This window comes from Pecten maximus, chromosome 5, assembly GCF_902652985.1.
Source record: "Pecten maximus chromosome 5, xPecMax1.1, whole genome shotgun sequence".
Lineage (NCBI taxonomy): Eukaryota > Metazoa > Mollusca > Bivalvia > Pectinida > Pectinidae > Pecten > Pecten maximus.
Genome location: NC_047019.1, coordinates 15898850 through 15924600, shown reverse-complemented (window position 1 = coordinate 15924600; position 25751 = coordinate 15898850). Strand labels below are relative to the sequence as shown.

General features: G+C 33.9%; 1 protein-coding gene across 1 annotated transcript; it reads left to right on the top strand.

The window, feature by feature from the left end:
- The first annotated feature begins 1339 nt into the window (after window positions 1-1339).
- On the top strand, window positions 1340-24615 carry LOC117327304 (organic cation transporter protein-like). The gene is made up of 11 exons (XM_033884229.1): window positions 1340-1403; window positions 14834-15026; window positions 15897-16149; window positions 16999-17102; window positions 17438-17592; window positions 18515-18683; window positions 19245-19457; window positions 20089-20315; window positions 20950-21131; window positions 21335-21486; window positions 22025-24615. Exons 2-11 carry the CDS (start codon window positions 14884-14886, stop codon window positions 22110-22112), a joined length of 1686 nt encoding a protein of 561 aa, XP_033740120.1. The 5' UTR covers window positions 1340-1403; window positions 14834-14883; the 3' UTR covers window positions 22113-24615.
- The last annotated feature ends 1136 nt before the right edge of the window (window positions 24616-25751 follow it).

Sequence of the window (25751 nt, the reverse complement as noted above, 5' to 3'; positions counted from 1 at the left end):
CTCGTTTTTAACATGTACATGTACATTTGCATGAAAAATGAAGGATCACTGTTCTGCCATCTTGAATCCAAATGGTACGTTTGAAAAAAAAGGATCGTCGAATACCGGTTCGGTTCTGCTGGAACAGCGTGTTCCATTATGGGTAAAGTAGATTCGTACCGATACAACTGGTACTAACTCGATACATGAGCGCACTTATAGTTGACATAAACGTCCATGTAGTGATTTGTGAAATAAGGAAAAAAAACATGATACTGCATTATACATGTTTTTCGTACTTAAAACTCTCATTTTGGCCTTTTAGTTGAGTGTTCGCATCTGTGAAAAAGGTTTTGATCCCTGTACTGGATCATACTTGTCAGTATAATGTGACCTGGTGGGGTGTCCTGCTGGATGTCCTCGGTGGTATTCTTCAGTGAGGTAGCATTGGTTAAGCTATTACAAGTAACATGAACATGCTGCAGCCTCCCAAACTACCCATGCCCCTCGCACACAGGGAAGGCCGAAGCTCTTGATATAACCTTAAGCAAGGCAAAACTAAACAAAACCACCACAAAGAAATAAAAAATATAATATATTTTAGTCATATATAATTTATATAATATTATGAACTCAAAGGTAATTATTGTAAATTAACCGACTAATTAAACACTACCAATAGCAAAACATCATATCATATACAAAAGAAATTTCAAGATGGCAAGATTTTGTTAATGAATATAAAGAATAAACTGTTGGAAAAAAGAAACTGCATAACAGTGATAATAAATTGGATAACATTTCTCGCATGCCCTCTTGACAAATGAATTAATTAAAGAAGTTGTATACGTTTTATGGGGTCATTATACAAACAAATCAGAATACTGGGTCAAGTTTTTTTTATTGGGGAGCAGTGTTAAAGTGCTTATCCTGCCACTGTGGAATAATGCCTTTATTATAATTACTCTGTCTCTCAACACATCAAACTGCAATAGTACAACTGGAGAGACGTGCAAATACACTATAAAAAATACCTTATCTATCACTTCTTAACTTATTCAAGGCCAGAAAGTAAAATGCAGCAAAAGTTGACTTTGTGTGAATAAGATTTACATATGAAAACATGATTATCTATTTCTATCGAGAATACGACAATCAAAACATGATATAACTTTGAATTTCAAGTGTATTGTAAATTATATTACATTACATTAATATTCAAAGGATATCATTAGTGATGAGAGAGATTTGCGCATGCTTTGTGGAATAAACAAGGTCCCAAACTAATGTGTGTGTCTAGGTGCCGTGCGAGATGATTGATGGTGGGTCAGTCTCAGTTACCTGTAGGCGTGCCCTAATAGGACAAGACAGGTAACATATAGCTCTAAATCAGACAGTTCGCAGCAGGTGTGAGCGTGCATAAGGTAAGTGTTTGTATCATTTTATCTATTGTATATTATAAACTCGTATATGTGTTTTTAACAAAGACTTTATCACTATTTTTTACCTTTCAAGGGACGATATATATCAACATATTTAGAATGTCATATTCATAAGTATTTATTCATATAAATGCTTCCTATACAACATTGAAGTAAAACATAGGTAAAGCTAGTCACAATACCCGTGTGTTTGTGAATAAGTCCTAAAATTATGTTATTTACTCTGTCTGTGAGAGTGTTTGGATGAAGATGTTGTATAAACTTTAGTCTTATTTAGGCATATATTTTTATATGCATATGTGTATTTTGATGCATAAGTATGTGGGCTTGGTACGTGTTGTAGTGTTAGCACATCTTGTAGCGACTGCGATTTTTGAGATTGCTTTATTTTTGTGTCGAGGGAATTGATGTTAAATAAAGTAATTCGTGTTAATTGTAGTGTGCGGTAGCAGCAATTGTTGTGTATTGTAGAATTTGTTATGTTTTATAGCGATTTCAGTGATTCTATGTAGGGATTGTTGTGTGTTGTAGTGTTTGTATGTAGCAATCGTTGTGTATTTAAGTGATTGTATGTAGCGATCGTTGTGTATTTTAGTGATTGTAGCGATCGTTGTGTATTTTAGTGATTGTATGTAGCGATCGTTGTGTATTTTAGTGATTGTATGTAGCGATCGTTGTGTATTTTAGTGATTGTATGTAGCGATCGTTGTGTATTTTAGTGATTGTAGCGATCGTTGTGTATTTTAGTGATTGTAGCGATCGTTGTGTATTTTAGTGATTGTAGCGATCGTTGTGTATTTTAGTGATTGTAGCGATCGTTGTGTATTTTAGTGATTGTAGTGATCGTTGTGTATTTTAGTGATTGTAGTGATCGTTGTGTATTTTAGTGATTGTATGTAGCGATAGTTGTGTAGTTTAGTGATTGTAGCGATCGTTGTGTATTTTAGTGATTGTATGTAGCGATAGTTGTGTATTTTAGTGATTGTAGTGATCGTTGTGTATTTTAGTGATTGTAGCGATCGTTGTGTATTTTGGTGATTGTATGTAGCGATAATTGTGTATTTTAGTGATTGTAGCGATCGTTGTGTATTTTAGTGATTGTAGCGATTGTTGTGTATTTTAGTGATTGTATGTAGCGATAGTTGTGTATTTTAGTGATTGTAGCGATCGTTGTGGTTTTTAGTGATTGTATGTAGCGATAGTTGTGTATTTTAGCGATTGTAGCGATCGTTGTGTATTTTAGTGATTGTATTTAGCGATTGTTCTGTATTTTAGCGATTGTATTTAGCGATCGTTGTGTGTTGTAGTGATTGTATGAAGCGATCGTTGTGTATTTTAGCGATTGTATTTAGCGATCGTTGTGTGTTGTAGTGATTGTATGAAGCGATCGTTGTGTATTTTAGTGATTGTATTTAGCGATCGTTGTGTATTTTAGTGATTGTATGTAGCGATCGTTGTGTGTTGTAGTGATTGCATTTAGCGATTATTGTGTATTTTAGTGATTGTAGCGATCGTTGTGTATTTTAGTGATTGCATTTACCGATTATTGTGTATTTTAGTGATTGTTTGTAGCGATCGTTGTGTATTTTAGTGATTGTAGTGATTGTTCTGTATTTTAGTGATTGTAGCGATCGTTGTGTATTTAAGTGATTGTATGTAGCGATTGTTCTGTATTTTAGTGATTGTAGCGATAGTTGTGTATTTTAGTGATTGTAGCGATCGTTGTGTATTTAAGTGATTGTATGTAGCGATTGTTCTGTATTTTAGTGATTGTAGCGATAGTTGTGTATTTTAGTGATTGTAGCGATCGTTGTGTATTTAAGTGATTGTATGTAGCGATCGTTGTGTATTTTAGTGATTGTATGTAGCGATTGTTGTGTATTTTAGTGATTGTAGCGATCGTTGTGTATTTTAGTGATTGTAGCGATCGTTGTGTATTTTAGTGATTGTAGCGATCGTTGTGTATTTTAGTGATTGTAGCGATCGTTGTGTATTTTAGTGATTGTAGCGATCGTTGTGTATTTTAGTGATTGTAGCGATCGTTGTGTATTTTAGTGATTGTAGTGATCGTTGTGTATTTTAGTGATTGTAGCGATCGTTGTGTATTTTAGTGATTGTAGCGATCATTGTGTATTTTAGTGATTGTAGCGATCGTTGTGTATTTTAGTGATTGTATGTAGCGATCGTTGTGTATTTTAGTGATTGTAGTGATCGTTGTGTATTTTAGTGATTGTAGCGATCGTTGTGTATTTTAGTGATTGTATGTAGCGATCGTTGTGTATTTTAGTGATTGTATGTAGCGATCGTTGTGTATTTTAGTGATCGTATGTAGCGATCGTTGTGTATTTTAGTGATTGTAGCGATCGTTGTGTATTTTAGTGATTGAAGCGATCGTTGTGTATTTTAGTGATTGTAGCGATCGTTGTGTATTTTAGTGATTGTATGTAGCGATCGTTGTGTATTTTAGTGATTGTATGTAGCGATCGTTGTGTATTTTAGCGATTGTATTTAGCGATCGTTGTGTATTTTAGTGATTGTAGCGATAGTTGTGTATTTTAGTGATTTAAGCGATCGTTGTGTATTTTAGTGATTGTAGCGATAGTTGTGTATTTTAGTGATTGTATTTAGCGATTGTTCTGTATTTTAGTGATTGTATGTAGCGATAGTTGTGTATTTTAGTGATTGTAGCGATCGTTGTGTGTTTAGTGATTGTATGTAGTGATCGTTGTGTATTTTAGTGATTGTATGTAGTGATCGTTGTGTATTTTAGTGATTGTAGTGATCGTTGTGTATTTTAGTGATTGTATGTAGCGATCGTTGTGTATTTTAGTGATTGTAGCGATCGTTGTGTATTTTAGTGATTGTAGCGATCGTTGTGTATTTTAGTGATTGTATGTAGCGATAGTTGTGTATTTTAGTGATTGTATGTAGCGATAGTTGTGTATTTTAGTGATTGTATGTAGTGATAGTTGTGTATTTTAGTGATTGTATGTAGCGATAGTTGTGTATTTTAGTGATTGTAACGATCGTTGTGTATTTTAGTGATTGTAGCGATCGTTGTGTATTTTAGTGATTGTATGTAGTGATCGTTGTGTATTTTAGTGATTGTATGTAGTGATCGTTGTGTATTTTAGTGATTGTAGCGATCGTTGTGTATTTTAGTGATTGTATTTAGCGATCGTTGTGTGTTTAGTGATTGTATGTAGTGATCGTTGTGTATTTTAGTGATTGTATATAGTGATCGTTGTGTATTTTAGTGATTGTATTTAGCGATCGTTGTGTATTTTAGTGATTGTATATAGTGATCGTTGTGTATTTTAGTGATTGTATTTAGCGATCGTTGTGTATTTTAGTGATTGTATGTAGCGATCGTTCTGTATTTTAGTGATTGTATTTAGCGATCGTTGTGTATTTTAGTGATTGTATGTAGCGATCGTTGTGTGTTTAGTGATTGTATGTAGTGATCGTTGTGTGTTTAGTGATTGTATGTAGCGATCGTTCTGTATTTTAGTGATTGTATTTAGCGATCGTTGTGTATTTTAGTGATTGTAGCGATCGTTGTGTATTTTAGTGATTGTAGCGATCGTTGTGTATTTTAGTGATTGTATGTAGCGATCGTTGTGTATTTTAGTGATTGTATGTAGTGATCGTTGTGTATTTTAGTGATTGTAGCGATCGTTGTGTATTTTAGTGATTGTATGTAGCGATCGTTGTGTATTTTAGTGATTGTATGTAGCGATTGTTCTGTATTTTAGTGATTGTAGTGATCGTTGTGTATTTTAGTGATTGTATGTAGTGATCGTTGTGTATTTTAGTGATTGTATGTAGCGATCGTTGTGTATTTTAGTGATTGTATGTAGCGATTGTTCTGTATTTTAGTGATTGTAGCGATCGTTGTGTATTTTAGTGATTGTATGTAGTGATCGTTGTGTATTTTAGTGATTGTAGTGATCGTTGTGTATTTTAGTGATTGTATTTAGCGATCGTTGTGTGTTTAGTGATTGTAGCGATCGTTGTGTATTTTAGTGATTGTAACGATCGTTGTGTATTTTAGTGATTGTAGCGATCGTTGTGTATTTTAGTGATTGTATGTAGCGATCGTTGTGTATTTTAGTGATTGTATGTAGCGATCGTTGTGTATTTTAGCGATTGTATTTAGCGATAGTTGTGTGTTTAGTGATTGTAGCGATCGTTGTGTATTTTAGTGATTGTAGCGATCGTTGTGTATTTTAGTGTATGTAGCGATCGTTGTGTATTTTAGTGATTGTTTGTAGCGATTGTTCTGTATTTTAGTGATTGTAGCGATCGTTGTGTATTTTAGTGATTGTAGTGATCGTTGTGTATTTTAGTGATTGTAGTGATCGTTGTGTATTTTAGTGATTGTAGCGATCGTTGTGTATTTTAGTGATTGTTTGTAGCGATTGTTCTGTATTTTAGTGATTGTAGCGATCGTTGTGTATTTTAGTGATTGTAGCGATCGTTGTGTATTTTAGTGATTGTAGCGATCGTTGTGTATTTTAGTGTATGTAGCGATCGTTGTGTATTTTAGTGATTGTTTGTAGCGATCGTTGTGTATTTTAGTGATTGTAGTGATCGTTGTGTATTTTAGTGATTGTAGTGATCGTTGTGTATTTTAGTGATTGTAGCGATCGTTGTGTGTTTAGTGATTGTATGTAGTGATAGTTGTGTATTTTAGTGATTGTATGTAGCGATAGTTGTGTATTTTAGTGATTGTATGTAGCGATAGTTGTGTATTTTAGTGATTGTAGCGATCGTTGTATATTTTAGTGATTGTATGTAGCGATAGTTGTGTATTTTAGTGATTGTAGCGATCGTTGTGTATTTTAGTGATTGTAGCGATCGTTGTGTATTTTAGTGATTGTAGCGATCGTTGTGTATTTTAGTGATTGTATGTAGCGATAGTTGTGTATTTTAGTGATTGTATGTAGCGATAGTTGTGTATTTTAGTGATTGTAGCGATAGTTGTGTATTTTAGTGATTGTATGTAGCGATAGTTGTGTATTTTAGTGATTGTAGCGATCGTTGTGTATTTTAGTGATTGTAGCGATCGTTGTGTATTTTAGTGATTGTAGCGATCGTTGTGTATTTTAGTGATTGTATGTAGCGATAGTTGTGTATTTTAGTGATTGTATGTAGCGATAGTTGTGTATTTTAGTGATTGTAGCGATAGTTGTGTATTTTAGTGATTGTATGTAGCGATAGTTGTGTATTTTAGTGATTGTAGCGATCGTTGTGTATTTTAGTGATTGTAGCGATCGTTGTGTATTTTAGTGATTGTATGTAGCGATCGTTGTGTATTTTAGTGATTGTATGTAGCGATAGTTGTGTATTTTAGTGATTGTAGCGATCGTTGTGTATTTTAGTGATTGTAGCGATCGTTGTGTATTTTAGTGATTGTATGTAGCGATAGTTGTGTATTTTAGTGATTGTATGTAGCGATCGTTGTGTATTTTAGTGATTGTATGTAGCGATCGTTGTGTATTTTAGTGATTGTATGTAGCGATAGTTGTGTATTTTAGTGATTGTATGTAGCGATCGTTGTGTATTTTAGTGATTGTAGCGATCGTTGTGTATTTTAGTGATTGTATGTAGCGATCGTTGTGTATTTTAGTGATTGTATGTAGCGATAGTTGTGTATTTTAGTGATTGTAGCGATCGTTGTGTATTTTAGTGATTGTATGTAGCGATCGTTGTGTATTTTAGTGATTGTAGTGATCGTTGTGTATTTTAGTGATTGTAGTGATAGTTGTGTATTTTAGTGATTGTAGCGATCGTTGTGTATTTTAGTGATTGTATGTAGTGATCGTTGTGTATTTTAGTGATTGTAGTGATCGTTGTGTATTTTAGTGATTGTAGCGATCGTTGTGTATTTTAGTGATTGTAGCGATAGTTGTGTATTTTAGTGATTGTATGTAGCGATCGTTGTGTATTTTAGTGATTGTAGCGATCGTTGTGTATTTTAGTGATTGTATGTAGCGATCGTTGTGTATTTTAGTGATTGTAGCGATCGTTGTGTATTTTAGTGATTGTAGCGATCGTTGTGTATTTTAGTGATTGTAGCGATAGTTGTGTATTTTAGTGATTGTATGTAGTGATCGTTGTGTATTTTAGTGATTGTAGCGATCGTTGTGTATTTTAGTGATTGTAGCGATAGTTGTGTATTTTAGTGTATGTAGCGATCGTTGTGTATTTTAGTGATTGTATGTAGTGATCGTTGTGTATTTTAGTGATTGTAGCGATCGTTGTGTATTTTAGTGATTGTAGCGATAGTTGTGTATTTTAGTGATTGTATGTAGCGATCGTTGTGTATTTTAGTGATTGTAGCGATCGTTGTGTATTTTAGTGATTGTAGCGATAGTTGTGTATTTTAGTGTATGTAGCGATCGTTGTGTATTTTAGTGATTGTATGTAGTGATCGTTGTGTATTTTAGTGATTGTAGCGATCGTTGTGTATTTTAGTGATTGTAGCGATCGTTGTGTATTTTAGTGATTGTAGCGATAGTTGTGTATTTTAGTGATTGTATGTAGCGATCGTTGTGTATTTTAGTGATTGTATGTAGTGATCGCTGTGTATTTTAGTGATTGTATGTAGCGATAGTTGTGTATTTTAGTGATTGTAGTGATCGTTGTGTATTTTAGTGATTGTATGTAGCGATCGTTGTGTATTTTAGTGATTGTATGTAGTGATAGTTGTGTATTTTAGTGATTGTAGTGATCGTTGTGTATTTTAGTGATTGTAGTGATAGTTGTGTATTTTAGTGATTGTAGCGATCGTTGTGTATTTTAGTGATTGTATGTAGTGATCGTTGTGTATTTTAGTGATTGTAGTGATCGTTGTGTATTTTAGTGATTGTAGCGATCGTTGTGTATTTTAGTGATTGTAGCGATCGTTGTGTATTTTAGTGATTGTATGTAGCGATCGTTGTGTATTTTAGTGATTGTAGCGATCGTTGTGTATTTTAGTGATTGTAGCGATCGTTGTGTATTTTAGTGATTGTATTTAGCGATCGTTGTGTATTTTAGTGATTGTAGCGATCGTTGTGTATTTTAGTGATTGTATGTAGCGATCGTTGTGTATTTTAGTGATTGTATCGATTGTTGTGTATTTTAGTGATTGTATTTAGCGATCGTTGTGTATTTTAGTGATTGTAGCGATCGTTGTGTATTTTAGTGATTGTAGCGATCGTTGTGTATTTTAGTGATTGTATGTAGCGATCGTTGTGTATTTTAGTGATTGTAGCGATCGTTGTGTATTTTAGTGATTGTATGTAGCGATCGTTGTGTATTTTAGTGATTGTAGCGATCGTTGTGTATTTTAGTGATTGTAGCGATCGTTGTGTATTTTAGTGATTGTAGCGATCGTTGTGTATTTTAGTGATTGTAGCGATAGTTGTGTATTTTAGTGATTGTATGTAGCGATCGTTGTGTATTTTAGTGATTGTAGCGATCGTTGTGTATTTTAGTGATTGTAGCGATCGTTGTGTATTTTAGTGATTGTATGTAGTGATCGTTGTGTATTTTAGTGATTGTAGCGATCGTTGTGTATTTTAGTGATTGTAGCGATCGTTGTGTATTTTAGTGATTGTATGTAGCGATCGTTGTGTATTTTAGTGATTGTAGCGATCGTTGTGTATTTTAGTGATTGTAGCGATCGTTGTGTATTTTAGTGATTGTATGTAGCGATCGTTGTGTATTTTAGTGATTGTAGCGATCGTTGTGTATTTTAGTGATTGTAGCGATCGTTGTGTATTTTAGTGATTGTAGCGATCGTTGTGTATTTTAGTGATTGTAGTGATCGTTGTGTATTTTAGTGATTGTAGCGATAGTTGTGTATTTTAGTGATTCTATGTAGCGATAGTTGTGTATTTTAGTGATTGTAGCGATCGTTGTGTATTTTAGTGATTGTATGTAGCGATAGTTGTGTATTTTAGTGATTGTAACGATCGTTGTGTATTTTAGTGATTGTAGCGATCGTTGTGTATTTTAGTGATTGTAGCGATAGTTGTGTATTTTAGTGATTGTATGTAGCGATTGTTGTGTATTTTAGTGATTGTATGTAGCGATTGTTGTGTATTTTAGTGATTGTAGTGATCGTTGTGTATTTTAGTGATTGTAACGATCGTTGTGTATTTTAGTGATTGTAGCGATCGTTGTGTATTTTAGTGATTGTATTTAGCGATCGTTGTGTATTTTAGTGATTGTAGCGATCGTTGTGTATTTTAGTGATTGTATGTAGCGATCGTTGTGTATTTTAGTGATTGTATCGATTGTTGTGTATTTTAGTGATTGTATTTAGCGATCGTTGTGTATTTTAGTGATTGTAGCGATCGTTGTGTATTTTAGTGATTGTAGCGATCGTTGTGTATTTTAGTGATTGTATGTAGCGATCGTTGTGTATTTTAGTGATTGTAGCGATCGTTGTGTATTTTAGTGATTGTATGTAGCGATCGTTGTGTATTTTAGTGATTGTAGCGATCGTTGTGTATTTTAGTGATTGTAGCGATCGTTGTGTATTTTAGTGATTGTAGCGATCGTTGTGTATTTTAGTGATTGTAGCGATAGTTGTGTATTTTAGTGATTGTATGTAGCGATCGTTGTGTATTTTAGTGATTGTAGCGATCGTTGTGTATTTTAGTGATTGTAGCGATCGTTGTGTATTTTAGTGATTGTATGTAGTGATCGTTGTGTATTTTAGTGATTGTAGCGATCGTTGTGTATTTTAGTGATTGTAGCGATCGTTGTGTATTTTAGTGATTGTATGTAGCGATCGTTGTGTATTTTAGTGATTGTAGCGATCGTTGTGTATTTTAGTGATTGTAGCGATCGTTGTGTATTTTAGTGATTGTATGTAGCGATCGTTGTGTATTTTAGTGATTGTAGCGATCGTTGTGTATTTTAGTGATTGTAGCGATCGTTGTGTATTTTAGTGATTGTAGCGATCGTTGTGTATTTTAGTGATTGTAGTGATCGTTGTGTATTTTAGTGATTGTAGCGATAGTTGTGTATTTTAGTGATTGTATGTAGCGATAGTTGTGTATTTTAGTGATTGTAGCGATCGTTGTGTATTTTAGTGATTGTATGTAGCGATAGTTGTGTATTTTAGTGATTGTAACGATCGTTGTGTATTTTAGTGATTGTAGCGATCGTTGTGTATTTTAGTGATTGTAGCGATAGTTGTGTATTTTAGTGATTGTATGTAGCGATTGTTGTGTATTTTAGTGATTGTATGTAGCGATTGTTGTGTATTTTAGTGATTGTAGTGATCGTTGTGTATTTTAGTGATTGTAACGATCGTTGTGTATTTTAGTGATTGTAGCGATCGTTGTGTATTTTAGTGATTGTATGTAGTGATCGTTGTGTATTTTAGTGATTGTAACGATCATTGTGTATTTTAGTGATTGTAGCGATCGTTGTGTATTTTAGTGATTGTATATAGTGATCGTTGTGTATTTTAGTGATTGAAGCGATCGTTGTGTATTTTAGTGATTGTAGCGATCGTTGTGTATTTAAGTGATTGTATGTAGCGATAGTTGTGTATTTTAGTGATTGTAGCGATCGTTGTGTATTTTAGTGATTGAAGCGATCGTTGTGTATTTTAGTGATTGTAGCGATCGTTGTGTATTTTAGTGATTGTAGTGATCGTTGTGTATTTTAGTGATTGTATGTAGCGATAGTTGTGTATTTTAGTGATTGTAGCGATCGTTGTGTATTTTAGTGATTGTAGTGATCGTTGTGTATTTTAGTGATTGTAGCGATAGTTGTGTATTTTAGTGATTGTATGTAGCGATAGTTGTGTATTTTAGTGATTGTATGTAGCGATCGTTGTGTGTTTAGTGATTGTATGTAGCGATCGTTGTGTATTTTAGTGATTGTAGCGATTGTTGTGTATTTTAGTGATTGTAGCGATCGTTGTGTATTTTAGTGATTGTAGCGATCGTTGTGTATTTTAGTGATTGTAGCGATCGTTGTGTGTTTAGTGATTGTATGTAGTGATCGTTGTGTATTTTAGTGATTGTAGCGATAGTTGTGTATTTTAGTGTTTGTATGTAGCGATAGTTGTGTATTTTAGTGTATGTAGCGATTGTTGTGTATTTTAGTGATTGTAGCGATCGTTGTGTATTTTAGTGATTGTATGTAGCGATCGTTGTGTATTTTAGTGTATGTAGCGATCGTTGTGTATTTTAGTGATTGTAGCGATAGTTGTGTATTTTAGTGTTTGTATGTAGCGATAGTTGTGTATTTTAGTGTATGTAGCGATCGTTGTGTATTTTAGTGATTGTAGCGATCGTTGTGTATTTTAGTGATTGTAGCGATCGTTGTGTAATTTAGTGATTGTATGTAGCGATCGTTGTGTGTTTTAGTGATTGTAGCGATCGTTGTGTATTTTAGTGATTGTAGCGATCGTTGTGTATTTTAGTGATTGTAGCGATCGTTGTGTGTTTTAGTGATTGTATGTAGTGATCGTTGTGTATTTTAGTGATTGTAGCGATCGTTGTGTGTTTTAGTGATTGTAGTGATTGTTGCGTATTTTAGTGATTGTAGTGATCGTTGTGTATTTAAGTGATTGTAGCGATCGTTGTGTGTTTTAGTGATTGTATGTAGTGATCGTTGTGTATTTTAGTGATTGTAGTGATCGTTGTGTATTTTAGTGATTGTAGCGATCGTTGTGTGTTTTAGTGATTGTATGTAGTGATCGTTGTGTATTTTAGTGATTGTAGCGATCGTTGTGTGTTTTAGTGATTGTAGTGATTGTTGTGTATTTTAGTGATTGTAGTGATCGTTGTGTATTTTAGTGATTGTAGCGATCGTTGTGTGTTTTAGTGATTGTAGTGATTGTTGTGTATTTTAGTGATTGTAGTGATCGTTGTGTATTTTAGTGATTGTAGCGATCGTTCTGTATTTTAGTGATTGTATGTAGCGATCGTTGTGTATTTTAGTGATTGTAGCGATCGTTGTGTATTTTAGTGATTGTAGTGATCGTTGTGTATTTTAGTGATTGTAGCGATAGTTGTGTATTTTAGTGATTGTATGTAGCGATCGTTGTGTATTTTAGTGATTGTATGTAGCGATCGTTGTGTATTTTAGTGATTGTATGTAGCGATCGTTGTGTATTTTAGTGGTTGTAGCGATAGTTGTGTATTTTAGTGATTGTATGTAGCGATCGTTGTGTATTTTAGTGATTGTAGCGATCGTTGTGTATTTTAGTGATTGTAGCGATAGTTGTGTATTTTAGTGATTGTATGTAGCGATCGTTGTGTGTTTTAGTGATTGTATTAAGCGATCGCTGTGTATTTTAGTGATTGTATTCATTGATTGTTTTGTATTTTAGTGATTGTATGTGTGATTCGTTATATGATATATAGTGTGGGTGCATTTAATATTCCATGGAAACAAAATACGAAAGGAATTATCAATATATCAAACATACTCGGTGTGCAATACTATCGTGGTAGATAAAATTTATAAACGACTTATGCATACGTGTGGAAGAGAAATTTCGATTTTGAATATGTAAGTGTTCAAATATATACTCGTCGATAAAGGCATATTTGATATTTAAATACATGTAAATTTATCATGTACAGTCTGTAAAACTGGTCGTTTTTACAAACAGAGCACCACACGTGACCAGTGTTATTGCATACCTGCACTAACACCTGTATCGGGGAGTCAAGGCTAAACCTTATCATTACTAGTCTGTAAACACTTAACTCCATTCTTAATAGTCTGAATAATAAGTCCCCCGGACACTGGCACAGACCGGTCTCCTAAATACCCGTATGTAGATAGGAAAACACATGTAAATTATTCGCCAGTTTCCAGATTCATCTTCATTTGTTTTACTTAAATCAAAATACGCGTAGACATCGCGTATGTCTCGCACAGAAGAAAAGGATTAAGCTTTTACGTTAATTTTGTTTTTCCTAAAATAAGGTAAAATGTTTTTCTGTGGTACTGACGAAAAATTACTGGTGAAGAATTTTGTAATTAAGAAAATTAATTGCTATTTTGTGTTGATAAACATGAGATACTTAGCCTTCCATATCACTTGTTCATGTCAAGAAGAATTTAGATATATATATATATATATGATCTTCAAAGAATTTTTAATTGTGTCATGGATGTTTCACCTAACACATCGAACAGAACCCACTTAAAATAGATCGCAATAATATTTTACAAGTGAGGTTTTCTTGATACAAAAATAGCATCATTATCGCCTGTTGTAAGGTTTGAGAAAAAAATCTTTGAAAATATTTTCTTAAATAATACAGTCAACAGTTATATTAACATATGGAATATTTACCGTTCAATGGTATGTGCATAGTTTAAAGCCAATAAAGTACGTATCCTTCATTTTAAACTCTTATGATTTTATATTCGTACGTAAATTTTAGATAAGAAAGCAATGCTATAAACATTATCTTGGTTTGAATGAGAATGTAATAAAACACGTCCCGTGTCAACGACCTTTGGCAAAATTTATATGATGTCGTTACAATGTAATGTCAACGCAGCTATGTTTTATAGGAATTGTACGCATCACAGCCCCGAACGATTCCATCTAACCGCAAAATATGTTTGTTATTTTCAAAATGATATCAAGCTTTTCTCTCTTTTTCTGAACATAACTACCTGACTTTTGGTAGCACTTATCAAATGTGTCATTACATTCACAGAAATCCACGATACAGAGCAATAAATCATCAAAAAGATGTACAAACAAAATACATGTATATTATCTCAGCTAAGACGTCAATTCATCAACATACACTGCAACTGTGTTTTTATTCCTAAGTTTAATTGCGTAACTAAAAGCTACATGTAGATATCTGCATAATCTTTCTGTGCTAAGAAAACAAAAACGTACCGCCTCATCTATATCTTGGAAGTACTGTCAGCTTTGTTGTAAAACAAATCAGATTCTTGATAAGTAATTCTGATCATACGGATCGAGGTGCATATTGTATAGGATCCTTTCAAAGTTGAAAACCTGCATGCGGATTTGACTCAATGGGACCACATAATCGGAATTCGTTAAAAATGTGTTTTCATTAATTCGCTTTTCTGGCCTTGTATCAAGGTAATGCACATTTCAATTTGAATGAAATGTGGTGATGAGAGGAATATATATTCAAGGCGTGATTTTGTTATTGTAGAACCTTGAGCATCGGCATACGATCTTATATCGGACCATATATTTGGAATGTGCAAAAATGATTTTTTTTTTCCTGAAATGATAGGGATTCCAAATGCTATATTTTAATACCTTATAATTTATATAACATTTGCCATAATTAAGTTGCATGGCAGAAAGATACTGTCAATCGGTAAACAAAACAAGTCTAAATCAAACCATCTCAATCGTGTTTTCTATTTTAATTTTCCAGTTCTTCACAGCGATACATGCTGGGAGTAGTAGAACGCTTACGATCCCACAATGAAGTTTGATGATATTCTGGTACGGCTAGGGGAGTTCGGATACTATCAGAAACGGCTCTACCTCCTTCTGTGTATCCCAGCCATTAGTACGGGATGTTACATGATGATGCTGATTGTCGCCATGCAGTCGCCGGAACACAGGTAAATTATCTCCCCTTCTTCTTGTTGTTCTTAAAGAAAATCTTGTGCTATCATAAAACAATACAACGAAAATTATGCCATGTTTACATATTATGAAAATAAATAACGTATCAATTATCGACAAATGTCTCTTGGATCCTACATCTCCGGGGTCAGTAACATCGACATGTTCCGACGCCTGCGGCGACCGTCATCAGGACAATGCGGCCGAAAAACGTCGACGAATTCTAGATCTCATTAAACAAGAAAACTGGTTGTGGATGCTGGGGAGACTTAACGTTAAGATATTATACATAATCAAAACATGTTACGCAAGGAAGGATGGAATCGGACAATTTCATTTCCTCATTTTCAAGATAAGAAAACTAAGTATTTTACAGAACTTACGAATCACTCCCCTATCATAAATGTTCTCCGTTTTTACTGCACAAGATAGATAATAAAGTGATATTTGTTTCAGCGTTACTTTATCATTGCTGAACATTTCACATGGAATTGTTTCTAAGCACACGTAATAGGTAATGTGTTTTAGTCAGAGAATCATTAACGGGATTACAATGTTTCTATACACACTTAATAGGGTGTGTTATGTTGTCATTGCTATGTTTAAGAGATTAAATGTTTTCATATGTAGTCGTAACTGCTTTTGTGCTAGTGAAGTGACTCTTCAGGATATATTGATGTCTGTACCTGTTAAATGTGAATTTCGATGTTGGTAATATGATAACTTGGATCATTGTAGAGTCAAATTAAATATACAAATACTTTTGTTGACGTACTCATTTTCAGATGCTTGTTTTGTCATATATTGTTTTGAAAAAAATAGACATGAATCACATATAAATCACATATCATTCATTGTTTGCTAAGGTGTATGATCAACGGATATCCAAACGACACATATGACATACAGAGCGACTTCCATCGACACCTAGTTAACGCCACCATCCCATCCTCCGAGGCAGACAGCACAAACAAATACGACATGTGTAACACCTATTCCTACCTCGGGGGCGTCAACTTCTCCCACATAACGACGTTAGACAAGGACTCGGCATCTAAAGTGAAATGCAATAAATGGGTTTTCGACAAATCGGAATTCGACGAAACCTTTGCGACACAGGTATTCTTAAAAGAAACAATGTCGTTAACGCACGCATTAATAAAATGCAGATTTGTGCAATGTGTTTGATACTTTTGTCATTGCCGGAAAAAAATGATGATGAAATGGGCAAACATAAAGTGTATCAACTAATTATGTAGTTTAAATGTATTTCTGCCATATGACTATGTAACTCTGATGTTAAAATGTGTTGGCATTTGTGAAAGTTATTTTCTTTCTTACATTCTTACAAGTCTTAATACGACTTAATACTTAATACATAATACGAATACTTTGGAGGGGTGACTTATGTTAGATATTACGCCCAAAGTCTAACGACAATTTGAAGTGGTAGCCTTAGCTTATTACATAACTCATTGTTCATCCACATTTATTGATGAACAGAAGTTTCTTTTTTTTCATTTTAACTTTTCAGTTTTTATCTCAAAAGAGCATGTGTATGTAGATATAGTCTTTTGTGAACAGGGTACTTTGAGAGGTTTTTGGGGGCTAGATTAGTATTTGCTAAAATGGCACCCGTTTCCGTTCATTATATAAGAAGGGAGGCAAACTCGCAATGTCGAAAAGAATGCTTTCCTTACTTCTCTATATACAAATGTAGCTAATTTTTATCTCGCCCCTTAAAATCTACGAATGGCTATGCACTCTAGGATAGGCCCAGATCCACAAACTATCTGATACTTATATCCGTATTGTTTCTCTCGGTATCTGTCTGTGTGTCTGTCGGTTCTTTTCTTGATATCTCTCTGTCATTTTGTCTGTCGGTCTCTGTCTTTCTGTCTGTTCTTCTCTTAGTATTTCGATCTCTATCTCGCTCTTAAGTTAAAATGATAACCTTTTTACTCGTAGCATGGTCTGTTATGTGACGATTCCCTGAAGACCTCACACAGTCAGATGTTATTCTACGTCGGCGTACTTGCGGGTGATCTCGGCTTCGGCATGCTGTCTGACTAGTATGTTACCACACAGATAATCTTATCATTCTAGCAGACGTTTCTTGGGATATTTGATACATATAAATAACATGATAATATTTCTTTCTGATTTGACCGAAATGTATATGACCCGGGTTTAAATTATGCATGTCGTTGGTAAAACAGAATATTCCCATGCTTTGGGCAAACCGGCTTTTATAATCTTTGTACTTTTTCAAAAAACTTCACATTAATATATCTTTTGATCGATTTAAATTGATTCTCTTAAACATCATTGTTAACTTACAAACAGTCGACTTTCACCTAGGATGAAATGTGTAACATTAATCTGAAATCGTTCCGTTTTATTACAGTATCGGACGTAAGAAAACTTTCCTAATCACATCGATCTTACTCGTCGCCTCGTCCGTCAGCGCTGCCTTCGCGCCGGAGTATTACAGCTTCTTAGTCCTGGAGTTTATCGTAGGAGCGTCCATCCACGGCTTGTTTATGGTGTGTTGTGTCCACGGTAGGTACCCGCCTAACGAATTCGGAAAAAGTTTATTCTATCCGAGATAGGAATGCAGACATACCTTAAATGAGGCAATATATCATGCAATTATTGTACATTTGTGGTGTAGTTTAAATCATACAATTCAAATGCATGAATGATTAATCACGATATAAATCCCATATTAGTAAAAGTGAATGTTAGGTGTGTCGTACCTTATGGCTGTTATTAGTTGAGTTTTGAAAGAATTAGACAACACAACATTGCTTGTACAATATTTCCCCATTTATATTTGTAGTTCTCTCCCCTTGAACATGTGCCTTCGTTCATTGCCGTACATGTGTTTAGGATTAACTACATTAATAGGTTCAAATATCGATGCATATGCCTTAACTTTCCTATATTACTCAAGACTTAAAATCCATCGATTCATCTTAAAAATAAAGTAGTTTGCACTGATTGTTCGCATGTCGTTTGCTTTGACGGATCCCTCAACGATGAGAAGATTTAACTTTATTTCGAAATGCATACTTTACAGTCACATTCAATAACAAAATACGCGAGAAAACGAGATATTTGAACTGGTGGGTTTGCCGATATGAGTCGGTAGAGCGATGATTAATGTTAAGGTACAAGGTGACTTGTCGGTCACTTCTAAGATGTGTGTTTCTGATGTAAGCTGAGATCACGAGTGGTTTAGTGTTGGCTTTGTTTGTGACATTGAGTAAGAAACATTAATTCAATCAACCCACTAAAAACAAACATAAAAAAAAAAAAAAAAACTGTCTATAAACCTGCAAATAGAATAAACTTCTATAACAGGCAAGGTATCTTATAAACAAATTTCTTGCCAAAAAGTGAGTATCATGAACAGTGCTATCAATTAGAGGTAAATCAGGAAATGAAAATGAATATATTTGACTTATGTGTGGTAATGCAGGTCTTGAATTGGTGGGGCCTAACAAGAGGATATGGGCTGGAATTGTAATCCACATATTCTTCGCCATTGGACTGTGTTATCTGGCAGGGGTAGGGTACCTCCTCAGACACTGGAAGTGGATCCAACTGGCGGTGGCCATTCCGTGCGCTATATATATGTTCTATTGGTGGTATGTAGGTTTTATTTGTTTCCTCGAATAAACAATGCGAAATAAACAATTGTTTCGAGCAATATAAATTTAACTCAGAAATAGTTTGAGTTTTGCATTATTTCCTTTATTTTGGTAATTTTATTATATAACTGATGCGATATATTATGAAGATTATGATATAGATTTTGTACTAGATTTCTTTTTATTTCTATAGATAATTCAACGAAATTATATATCATATTGGAATTATAATGTCACGAACCGACCATAATGTAATAATGAATCTGTGACTTCGCGGTATTTGTGCTTTTAGACGAGTGCTTTATAGTGTTATTAACTTATATTTATACAATGGCTTTATCCTGATTTAGTTGTTTGCAGCTAACAGTCATTGCGCTGGTCATTTTTATTTCATTTTTCAATGTCCTTCAATTTAGATAACTATCTCATTCTATACAACAAGATTTTTTTTTACAAATGCTATGGCTACCACATTCTTTGTAATTAGCATTTTCATTTCCCCAAACATACTATTTGATACCATAGACAGGATCACCAACGTCATGTTCATATTCAAAGGTTTATACCCGAGTCCCCGCGTTGGCTCATAAGTCAAGGTCGATATGACGAGGCAGAAGAGATCATGCAGAAGATCGCCAAAGTCAACAAAGTGGAAACGAATGAACGATTTGTGGACGAAAAGACTTTAGACGCACCTGAAGGGGGACAACTCTGGCATCTATTTACAAACAAGGTGCTATTTATCAGGACAATGATATTGTTTTTCAATTGGTAAGTTAGGGTCAGTGTTGGACACTTCCCATTAATTTGTAGCAGACTGTATTCCTATTGCTTCTGTCTTTGATTAAGCGTCATGTCAAAGAAGCAAAACAAATACAGTAATGTCATTTGTCCTTCGCTGAACCGGGTTCGTATAAATCACGGCTACGAAGCCTAAATTTGCGCTTTCTAATTTTTACTTTTTTCAAAATTAAATTCAATTGAAGTAAAACACAATATTTATGCATTCTTCCTTTGCTTCTTGTGGTTCTACATTACATAACCTGTTAAAACATGGATCGTATTCGATATCGAGGTATCTGTCCGAAGGTTTAAAATAAAAATTAGACGTGTGCGCGATTCTAGTTCCAATGCTTCCATCTAGTTATCATTTTGCGAATATGACTTGACCCCTATTTCACCTAGATTTGTAAGACGAGTGTCTTCGATGAAGCAGACAACGCGTACTGGTCTGGAATAACTAGTCCCAAATTATCCAAGTACTTTTTCATTGGCCTCCATACAAATCTGTATTTTTCTGCGCTCGTTTTGTCGATTTTCAATTAGAATTACGGTTTTGTTTTAATGTCGGCGTTCTCTGTTGTTGTATACACATGTATGTTGTCCTTCCCTTCCCAAATAGGATCGTTGTCAGTATGGTCTACTATGGAGTAACAATGCATGCTGGCAAACTGAGTGACAGTTTTTTCTTCGGATTCTTTCTTATGGCCCTGGTTGAGTTTCCCGCTGGTGCTGCAACAATTGCCTTGCTTGACCGCTGGGGCCGACAAAAACTTCAATGCGCATGTATGCTTACTGCCGGCATTGCATGTCTATGTACGATATTTCCGGTTTTATTCGGAGGCGATGGTATGTATAACACCGTGAAAGTATGTATTTAGCATTCTGAAAAAAATATCCAGAGTTTTAAATCCATAGCTTAAATCACTGTATAATTATGAACATTCACCTTAAACATCTACATGCAACATATACTTAAAGAATAAATGTAGAATTAAATTTGAGATTGAAGATTCAATGCCTTGGATCAAATAGACTCGATAACCACGTAAAATAGGCTGTAACCTACTTAGAGACCGCTTCGTTGTGTTATCAAGCAATGCTTAGAGTACTGTTAATATTATGATTCATAAAAAATGTCTCCCTTCCTTTAGTAATGTTACTGATATCAGGTAGAATCAACTGTTAAGACATTGGGACTGTGTTCTGAACTCGTTATCATATCTGAACAGACTCTTTCAGGAGGAAAAATGTATTTTTTTTCTCCAAGATCATTAATGATACAAAACTTGGTGAAGTCAGATATATCCCAAATACATTGATTTTTTAAAAAAAATTTATTTAAATATTTATCTAGTCACCAACCAGATTATACAATCATTCATACTTATCCCAACTTTTTCAGAAATCAAAAATCAAATTAATGAGACATTGTCTTTAATAATGACCTAATGGTATTGTACATGTTTTGTTATCAATACAGACCTTATGCCGTTGACCTTGACCTTGTCGATGATTGGAAAGTTCGGAGCTGCGGCTGCCTTTGGGGTGATATATGTATTCTCTCTCGAGTTATATCCTACGGTAGTCCGCAATGGTGGCATGGGAGCAAGTTCGTGTGTGGCACGTTTTGGTGGCATGGCCGCTCCTTATGTGGCACAATCGGTAAGATATTGAGAGTGAAAATCATTCTCCATCCCAACCATCATTTTCTGTTATTCTTGATTGATAACCTATTTTTTGATATCACGGACATCAAAATAACTTCATTAAGCAAAATTTTACTCAATATAAGTGAAATGTGGCTATGATGATGATAACCTGTATCAGGTACTATCTGAAATATAAAATATAATCTTTGAATCTAGGGAACTTTGGTTGACGGTAAATTCGGATTAGCTCTTCCTTTAATGATCTTTGGAGGGGCGTCAGTCGCTGCTGGCCTGCTAGCTCTTCTACTTCCGGAAACACTGGAACGAAAGCTCCCGGAAACTATAGAAGATGCTAAAACTTTCGGAAAGTACGTATTACAGTACAATAACAGAACTTACGTTACCTACTCTATAGATGTTAAAGTCCATAGGGCAATTTTTTCGTTATTGTCCAAATCGGACCTGTTCGTTGGTATTAACTTGTGTGCAACCACGCCATGTAAACATTGAAGCATTTGCTAGTCTGGAATATTTTTCTTCCAGTTGGTAAAGTAAATATGATAAAAGTTATATGACATAACCAATATGGGTCATATAAAATAATGTTTGTTGTGTCATGTGTCATATAACTTCTATCATAGTAATTGCTGGTGTCTATTTCCGAGGTATATTGAATGACTGAGTTTATATAGCAAAATTAAATTCACCGTGAATATTACCAGCTTTATAGTATGTCACGTGTTTATCCTACCCCTCTTATGATTAATTTGTAACTTTTTTAACACTATCCTTAATACAAGTCTTCATTAGTGGTTTGAATGAATAAGCTTATTGAGATCCTTTGCGTATCTTTTGACTGTTGATCTTCTGATGTTAATATCAATATTTATTCTTTATCTTTCCCAGGCCACAGAAATCTCCGTCCAAACTCACACTGCGATTGGATTCCTCAACAACAAGTTTTCCCTCCCTTGAAAATTTTACAAAACTGTGATATAGATGATATATAACGTGTTTAAGTTCATTATTGTGATATATATAAATATATAATAATGTGTTTATAAACACAGGTTCACACAATTGTATGCTTATCAGATTAGATTAGTATGGGTCGGCATGAGCCGCACGTTATTTGTTATGTACGTGGAGAGATTATTTTTATAATTGTGATATCATGATACCAATTACAACAAATTGTTTATTTCCAATTCAAAGTATTTAATACTTTATTGATACTCTTTCGTTTTGATTTTTTTAACGATGTAATCATATCGTAAGATAATACTATACACGACCTATCTGAAACTTAGACAGTTTTCAGAATGTTTACAAAATGAACGATTTTATGCATTCCTAATATATTATGTTCATGCCTTTAACCTTTTGTACATTATCATTTTTGACGTATTCCATTTTCAAGGCTAATACAAACGGTCTGTATTCATCACCACTCTATTAAGATTTAAAACGACACAGCTTTTCACGGAAGTTAATTCAACATCATTTTAAAAAAAATATTGTTGTGTATGTTATTCAGGCTAACAGGAGTGATGAATATCAGTTAATATACAACTTGGTGTCAAATAAAATAAAGTTAATTGTTAATCTATAATGATATTTGGGATATTGATTCATCGAATGTAATATGGCTTGTTAACCATGTTTATACCAGAATTGTACAGATTTTTAAGATTGCCTTTGTGAAAAAGTAAGAGCAAAATAATATCAAAGTGCACAAACTCCACAATTCTAATTCAAAATTGAAAAAAAAACAAGGGCAAAATATTCTTTTTGACACATGGTGAGAATTTTATATCATTATACAGGTGTTGCATTAGTAGTAATCACACTAGGTATATAGTCAGATATTAGTTTTTCTTATAGGTTTTATGATAATATTTTACATTTGTATGTACAAAGATAAATTTCATATCCAGTATAAATAGTTAAGAATATATAAAGACAAGAGTATAATAGTATGCATTATGTTGTTATTATTATTGTGTTGTATAGTATTGTATTGTGTTGTATAGTATTGTATTGTGTTGTATAGTATTGTATTGTGTTGTATAGTATTGTATTGTGTTTCATAGTATTGTATTGTGTTGTATAGTATTGTATTGTGTTGTAAAGTATTGTATTGTGTTTCATAGTATTGTATTGTGTTGCATGTCAGTGATGCAGATCTGGAGATAGTTTCAAATTACATGGATATTTACTAAAGGAATTTTAAAACTAAAAATTGTAGGTCTGAATTTTAAGTTAACTATTTTGTGTTCAACCCTTTTCCGATGTTAAATCACATTTCCGATTACGAGACATAGAAAACGAATTTTAAACATGAATATTATATCAAAATTATATCAAGCTTAACTTTCTGAAAAAAAATGATGAGCTTTAATGCGATCCAATTAGTGAGCTCACACCAGTAATTACGTGGATCAGACGAAAAAGTTCTTCAGTATATTTATTTCCTTAGTTGTATATATATATAATAAAACCAGCAGATGGATATTTTCATTTGTTTTTATGAGTTTATTTTCGTATAAATATATGTATAACCGGTGTCATATATTGTTAACAAATCCATATGCGGTTACACTGTTAAAGATAATTAAGCCAAATAAAACAATTGATTATCACAAGCATATACGTAGATTTAAGATTTTTTCTTCAAAATAAGTCTTTTCATGGAAAAAAGTTTAATATTATAAAAGTGTACACCATGTTCGCGTTGAAAAAGTTGCGCTGACTTATGTTTGTTCCAATCGAAGTTTTGTTGTGTTTTTTTTCTGGATAACATATAATTAAATATGCCAAATCAACACTGTCAATATATTCTATTAAAATTTTATAATTTACTGGAATTTGACTATGCCAAAATAAGTTCGGTAACGTTTTCGAAAGGTGTGCTGGATGACAATAAAGACAGGCCATTGTTTCCAGATCATTGTCAAGATATCACGAATGAAATGTTCTGTTAAAGAGATAATACACTGATATTCTACAATATGCACCCATTGCTATTCACATTCTTAGTATAACAAACAATCACTACCGGGAGTGTCCATGAATGTAAACAGTTGTTGATGACTATGATGCTATGTTAGTGTTTGCTCTTCACCCTTTCCCCCTGCAATTTTCCATTCGATAAAGTTTAATCTATGAAAATTGGCAATATATATTGTTTTATGACATCACCTAGGAAGATATCAGACGACTGATCTTTTTTAACACGCTCCTTTAGGTGCACACTTAAGTTCGCCAGGACTTCCGTAGCCTGGTACAACATATTATCTAAGAGGTGTGTCTCATGATTTTTATCCAACTTCCGGATGTAGGTTTTTTATTTTATGTAATGTATGTTCATCCTGTCCACCTAGATGTCCTAAATACGATTATAGTATATCTTATACAAAAACATGAATAACACAAGTTCTATCGACAAAACAGAAATCATATATATATATATATTTAATAAAAAATATGAAAAATAATCTTAACTGAGTTGTTTTTTTAATCTCTGCGGGACGAAAAGCTACAAATAAAATTGCTTTAAAGAATTATGTGAGCTGACGTGAAGTTCATATCTAGATAATTTAGTTTATCATCATTTATAAACCAAATTCACGGATTTAAAAAAGCTCCAATTTAATATAGAGAAACAGCTTAACATGCTAAGAATTCGTAATGTTAGGATTAATGATAATGTATCATCCTAAATAACCCGGATCAACTGGTACGATGCCCTCTGCAAATACTGTTTGCTTAATAAAACACATTTATGTAAATGTCCTGACAAAAAACGGGAAAACTACATATATACTGGTTATAAAGCTCACACGTCTGATATGGTAATGAGAGGTTGTCTGAGCATGTACCAGTCCGGAAATTGTTGTGGTTTGTGATGTGTAGTAGCGTACCGAGATATTACAGTATCAGTCAGGTATCAGACAGGTTAACCACTTAAAGGCACATTGTCCATCTCATAACCAAGGAATCGACCACTCTTTCCTTTTTTTACGTTATTCTCTCAGTGGCAGTGTCCATCATCCACCATTAAAGAATATTGTCCATCTCATAACCAAGGAATCGATCACTCTTTCCCAACTTAGACATCCACCTCGAAATGACAGTGTATATCTCAAACCTTATAGATATCCAACACAAACATGACACTACCCAACTAATACATTAAACATCCGTCACGAAATGACACTCCATATTATACCTTAGACATATAACACGAAATGACACTGTCCACCTCATACCTTAGACATATAACACGAAATGACACTGTCCACCTCATACCTTAGACATATAACACGGAATGACACTGTCCACCTCACACCTTAGACATATAACACGAAATGACACTGTCCATCTCATACAGATGTACCTTAGACATCTAACACGAAATGACACTGTCCATCTCACACCTTAGACATCTAAGACGAAATGACACTGTCCATCTCACACCTTAGACATCTAACACGAAATGGCACTGTCCACCTCACACCTTAGACATCTAACACGAAATGACACTGTCCATCGCACACCTTAGACATATAATACGAAATGACACTGTCCATCTCATACTTTAGACATATAACACGAAATGACACTGTCCATC